We start from the raw sequence: 6,438 nt of genomic DNA, 5'->3' as shown, positions 1-6,438 counted from the left end.
TTAATATTAATACAAAATATCCTTTGTTTTTCAAAAAAAATATGGAAGGCTCTGATTTTACGCCTTAAATATTTAAAATATATTTATTATTTACGTGAACGGTCATATAGAAATTCGAAATACATAAAACTATAAAGATGTTTTTAAAAAAACCAAAAAAATCACGTTTCAAATTCTTATTATTTTATGTGTACAACAGTACAATCAATATATCACACCAGTGTAGAAGGTCAAAGATGCACGAGTTGGAATTGATTTCTTGCATATGTGGTAGTGTAGCAGCGCATATTTTATATATCAGTGAGAATACATGATTACAGTAGTTGCCATAGTAATATATTATGTCAAGTGGTGATTTTAATTCACCACCTGAGGATGGGTGCAGTCAATCATTGTCACGGCCACACTCGCGCTTGAGTGACAGATGCATATCACCCGGCGGCGAAAGCCGAATATCCAGCGAGATAGCAATGACTAGAGGAAACCTTTCTCGATCGGTGGAACTCACAGATAAATTTGCTCGTACATGTAAGTACAGTTTGGCGGTGGATTTGATCATATGGTTATCTGGTATATGCCTATGGATTGCGTCCGTCTTAATCGCGGATAATGTAGATTCCATAATATCTAATCAGCAGTCGAGATTTCTAATTGTAATTATATGGAACACTGTCTTAACGGTTATAGTTACTATACTGACAGTGTTGATATATATATATAGAGGAGAACCAGAGTTAGTTTCAAGGGGGAAATCGTTTTTGATCCAGGCTACAGCCTGCACGACTGGAGTGCTACTGTTTCAAATCGTTGGAGGCTGTGTGCTGTTCCAGAAGACGGGGTTGTCAGCATACGATAGTACTAACTGGTATATGTATACCTGGGCTAGCTTATATTCTGGAGCTATCATATGCTTCTTTGGTATCGTGTCCGCTGTCAACCTGCGTCTGAGGGTGGTATACAAGGTGTACGTATGCGAGGCATACAGTACAAAGTACTGGCACGGGCTTCTACTACACTTACCCATGATTCTTCTGAGTCCAATGTCGGTACTTTTCTGTACGATGAGTAAAGTGGAGTGCTCCGCCAGCGTCTACTGGACAAGCTTGTGGGTGATATGGGGACTTTTTTCCGCCGAATTGGTGTACTACATATTTAGGACACGGGATGTGCCAAACTTATTCATAGACATAAGGCTGCAATTACGGCTGCTTTTGCTAGTCACATCTGTGCTGGTTATAGGAGTTTGTTGTTCTGCTTTTAAACACGCGGTGATTGCCTTAGACCTCTTTAACATCTGCATACCAATGTGTGCTACACTATATCTTTGGGAGTTGTTCGGATTATCACTCATCAAAGTGGTTGGGCGTCACTACAAAAAGGACTGGTTCTTGAATTCTACTCTGGCCGGGGTGGCATACGTGGATATGCATGATACTAAAAATAATTTAATATCGCATGTGCTTACGGATTCGTTTTTACGGTCAAGGCTAGTGCAGATGTGCACAGAAAGGTTGTGTTTGGAGAATCTTTTGTTCCTTGAATCTATGGACCGCTTTCATCATTCGCAAGGGGGATCAAGCCGGATTCTAATAGCTAGGGCTATCGCAGATCTACACTTGACTGGTACAGTGAAGACCTACTACATCAACGTGGCGCATGAAACTCGGAAGGTAATAATCAGTGAGATTGAGTATGATCACGTATCTCCCGAACTCGAAGAGGCGCTAGGGGAAGCCGTGCGGCGGATAAGTGCTATGATGTCGGCCTACGTGGTAGAATTGTTCAATCAACGAGAGGTGATCATGTACTGCAGAAAATTCAACGCACTTGCCAAGGTAGGGATCGTGGTACTAGATAGAAGTCACTCAATCCCCATGGTCGGTTCGAGTTCAAATGCAGAAGCGGATAGTAGTGGTATGAATCGGGCTGCCATCCGCGATATGAGTTCTCAGACCTTACCTACGAGTTTGAGTACGTCAAATTTTTCGTTAGTAAGGATGGCAAGGCGTGTAAGTACAGATATGAGACCGGGTGATCGGTGTAATTCCAAGATACTGGAGAGCAGGATTGACCTCAAAAACAAAAGGCAACGTCCGAGCTTCGAAACAAGGTTTGGTACAACACCGCAGGACCCTGTGGATACGAAGGCAGAATTGACTATTGTTGATTCGCTTGTGTGTGCACCGGGTGCCTTGGGAATCGACGACGACGATGAAGTGAAGAATGATAAGGACACGTCAGTATAAGTAGGACGACAGAGACGCTGTGGACAAGCTAGGTGATCCTACATTCATAATATAGGGATTAAGTGGATGAGCTGAGTGATGCTAAATTCACAACTGGTAGGAATTTAGTGGCTGTCGAAAGTGCGTCTATATCTATCGTAAGTACGTCTACACAATATTAGAATAATAAATAGCAAGATCAAATGCTTCAAACAACGTGAGAATATCGCATTCAACGTATAAATGTACAAGTATGATGGAAGAAAACTTTTTCATTGTGGTGATATGGACTCAACAAACGTGACAGAAAAGTTAGTATTTGGGCCTGATGGTTCTTGGAAGTCTTCACATCACGTGTGTACTGGGATGATAGTATCGTGCACACCTAGGGCACGTGGTCCAGGATGTGAGTACATCTATAGTGTGTTTACACATGTACAACGGTAAAGTTACTGGCGCCAATATGGACAGCCTTCATGCAGTATGTTTATATATCTTGAAACATTGGTTGATTTCAAAGGTATAAGATTGGAGTACAAGACTGTCGGACACAAAATGTACAGCTTGCTAGTTGTTGGCAAGACGGGGACCCAAGCCAACTACCGTCTCATATGCCGAGAGTCTCAGAGTCTCAGAAGGCTTATCGCGTGATAAAAGTTGGGCAGTTGCTTGGTAGCCGCCTAGTCGGAGACAGGCACTGTGTCAGAAACTGTTTTGGCATCGAAAATAGATGACCTGAACGGATTAGTAAAACTGTATTCAAACCTTGTACAGCGATATGTGCTCTTCCTGAGTCCTTATGTTGACGAAAGCAACTCAATTGACGACCGAGTCATGTGCAGTATATTCGTAATCTATTAGCTGCAGAACATTACGAGGGTTTGTACCCTTTGTCAATCACATCGGGTCTAGTTCTATCAGCATTATTCGACCCCTCTGATGTCTTCAAGGAACAGACTGCGTGAAAGTCCTTTTCAATATGAAAAATGACTTAGTAATCGGAAACCCTGATCGCCCGTGAAGAATATTCTTTTCAAAAACAACTAGATGACTCCTTCCCAATCGCAATGACATCTGGTTTCATTTGCGAGTTTGAATGCTGGCGGATATCCGACTTAAACTCGTACATGAACGTGAGAGGACCGAACGACGAAGCTCCTAAAAGTTCATATTTCAGTTCATTCCTCGTCTCACCCGCTCAGTACACGTTAGAGCATATGTGATAAAGCGAGCATTCGAAGACCATGGTAATCACAGGTTGGCTTATGATGAAACAAATTTTCGCGAAACAGTTAGACATAGTATACTTGCAATCGGTAAACTTCCAATTGTTAGGCCTAAAAACCCTAAACTTCCACTTGTTAGGTAGTATTTGCCCAAAAGCTATGGGGAAGCATACGTAGCAACAGGGCAACAAGCCTCTATCACTGCAGAGAGATCTGGATGGTAATTGTAATGCTGAACTACCGAGTAGGCAAATAAAGAGCTACAGACTGTAACATTAGTATGGGTTGCGGTTATATGCTATATACTTCAAACTCCAATCGAGGTCCAGAATTTGAACAACCGCAGCTCGACTGACATTCACGTTACATACATACGATGATAGATCTGCTCGTGGATTTCCTCAATCACAGGCGTACTTTATTGAAGATTTCTACAAAGGGTTGTTGTAAATGCTCAAAAGCCAAACATCCAGTCCAATATTGAGTTAATATAACCCCAACATCGGCCCGTGTCTGTGTATTTGGGGTTGATGCGGTATTCGTCTCTTGCTCTGTCGGCGTAATCCAGTGCATGGAGATCGAACCTGTCGACACCCACATTTCCGGTTGCTACTTTTGCTTTGCGCTGACTCTGCAATTGTTGTCCAAGGTCGTCATGAGAAAGGGTCCCGCTACTCCAATGATGTATAGAGCTATGCACAATGTAATGATAGCTATCTGATAGATATACGTAAATATTCACAGGCACAGAGACAACCCTACATACTATAACCATTAGAACGTACACCACGATCTTTTCGACAAATGAAAATAAGTACGTGTATAGATGCAAAATATTTATCTAGCGTTTAGAACATACAGTACATATATTGTGCTGTACACGATGAAAAAAGTACAATATAAGTATGCATTCCCGTGTGCCAAAATAAACACGTATAGATGTTCAAGGGAGTACTGAATGCTGACAGACAGACGGACAGAGTAAACAACATACATCAGAGCATAGAGTACTTATATGCGGCGATCGCCATCCACTAGCAGCCAAACAGACTGTCCCCCCCCCAACAGACAGAACAATGCACACCCCGCCACACGGCTGACATACACCATATAACGAGACAATGGAGCGACATACTTGATGCCGTGATGGATCGTAGGGGCAGACTCCTATCATAGTTTCGCTATCGACCATCACCCCCTTTTTCCCCAGAGCTCGGCGTGCACTGGTTTCCGTATCGAAACGCACATGTATGCCGTTTTTCAGATCGTCTGTCGACCAGGATTCCTCTACCTTCCCACTATATTCTAAGTAGGTGAGTACTGTGGCTATCTGAGTTGGATAAAACCGACATTAGACTAAATATGAGCAGTAGACACAGGGCGAGTTCCATACAGCAGCAACTAGTGATTGTGTACATAGAGGTCCAGTGATAACATTTGATGCGGAAGTAAACGCACAACCCTGAAGCGGCCACTAATTACACTCGTACTTCCGAGTGCACCCAGAAACCCAACGAGCACACAGCCCCCCCCAACCAACCACGCCGGTGCAACGCGGCATGCACATTCATGACGAGAAAGCGCAGAACACACTCCTTCTATTGCGACAAGTATGGACACCTTCTCTGGGCCAAAGCCGTATACGGTTATGGTGCGATCGTACTCAGCCCGTTTCTGCGCCTCTTTATCAGTCACTGAGCCGTCGCGCGGATGTGCAAACGAATCACTGCTCAGCGTACGGGACGCACCTGTGTGTTATATAAGCGGAAATGTCACGAATGAGGCGCGTGTGTGCGTAGTTGTAAATACGTGGGTATGTGTGTGTGTTTGCGTGTGCGTGTAGGGGGGGGGTGTGTGTGTTTATGTGCGGTTGGTGTACGAAGGGGAAGGCATGGGATACTGCAACACATGGTGACGATAGCGATTGAGTGTACAATAAGCATATGAGAGCATGCGAATAGACATGCAACGTGCATTCTAAACAGACATGGAGCCCGTACTAGGCAAGTACTGTGCAACGGTACGCTGACACACGCACCTGATCTATTGAGCGAGTCATACAGACTGGATGAGTCTGAACGGTTCTTATCGTACATGGACGTTGACGGTAGCGGCTTCTTCTTTGGCTGTCCTGTGAAACACAAGATACACCTCGGATGAGTAGGAACAAGCAACCGGTTGACATCGCTAAATTAGGTCACAGCCAATACGTGCAAGCCCAGGATTTTTTTATAGCTTTTTTCTATAATTCCACGAACAACTTTGACTATACAGAGGTGTTTGTGCTGTCCGCCTTACTGCCAAGGCTTTGGGATAGTTAATAATCGATCGCAGTGTCACAGCTGGGAGTGATATATAAATCGTACTCTGGCAACTATGCCAACATACACGCCATAGAAGCGCCGAACTTTCACAACCAACGTATCACATTAATTTGTGTATGTCAAAATTTTGATTTAGGATAGCACAGAGATTAGTCGATGCGATTCGAACATACATACATGCATAACGTGCACACTTGGCCAGGGTTGTGAGTGCGTATGAACAAATAGCGTGAAGCAACTTCTAGTAGCATGAGCGCTGGCTTTTCCTGACCTGTTGCTGGCGCTTTATTGCTATATCCGAGGTCTGTGTAGTCATTGACGTTCCCGCCATATTCATAACTCCTCTCTTCCTCATGCGAAAGGCCTGCTGAGTTCCTACATACCATTTTTAAACCCGTGTTTGTGAAGTGAGCAGATTGTCGAGTGACCAAGTAGATTCTACTAAGCACTATTCATACATTTACACCAAAATGTGCTAATGGCGGGAGACAAACTAGATTGGCAAATTCAACCACGATACCAAAGACATAGAAATAAATATATAGATCTATATGATACTCGTCCACAAACACATACACACACACATACATACATACATACACACACACACACACACACACATACATACATACACACACACACACACATACATACACACACACA

General features: G+C 43.5%; 2 protein-coding genes across 2 annotated transcripts in view; one reads left to right on the top strand and one right to left on the bottom strand.

The window, feature by feature from the left end:
* Positions 1–469: 469 nt before the first annotated feature.
* On the top strand, positions 470–2,439 carry SARC_08862 (hypothetical protein; the record flags this gene model as incomplete). The annotated part of the gene is made up of 1 exon (XM_014297150.1): positions 470–2,439. A coding segment is annotated over one exon (1,777 nt), but the record flags the coding sequence as incomplete, so codon positions are not given.
* A 1,386-nt stretch (positions 2,440–3,825) lies between these two features.
* Positions 3,826–6,438, bottom strand: part of SARC_08861 (hypothetical protein) — an 8,422-nt gene continuing 5,809 nt past the window's right edge. The window contains exons 2-6 of the mRNA XM_014297149.1: positions 6,047–6,150; positions 5,490–5,582; positions 5,072–5,199; positions 4,587–4,781; positions 3,826–4,082 (exon numbers count right to left, since the gene is read on the bottom strand). Coding sequence (XP_014152624.1) covers positions 3,906–4,082; positions 4,587–4,781; positions 5,072–5,199; positions 5,490–5,582; positions 6,047–6,150 — 697 coding nt within the window. The 3' untranslated portion in view covers positions 3,826–3,905. The remainder of the gene's footprint in view (positions 4,083–4,586; positions 4,782–5,071; positions 5,200–5,489; positions 5,583–6,046; positions 6,151–6,438) is intronic.

Source organism: Sphaeroforma arctica, assembly GCF_001186125.1.
Source record: "Sphaeroforma arctica JP610 unplaced genomic scaffold supercont1.841, whole genome shotgun sequence".
Lineage (NCBI taxonomy): Eukaryota > Ichthyosporea > Ichthyophonida > Sphaeroforma > Sphaeroforma arctica.
The sequence above is the reverse complement of the archived record's forward strand: the minus strand, read 5'-3'. Positions and strand labels throughout refer to the sequence as shown.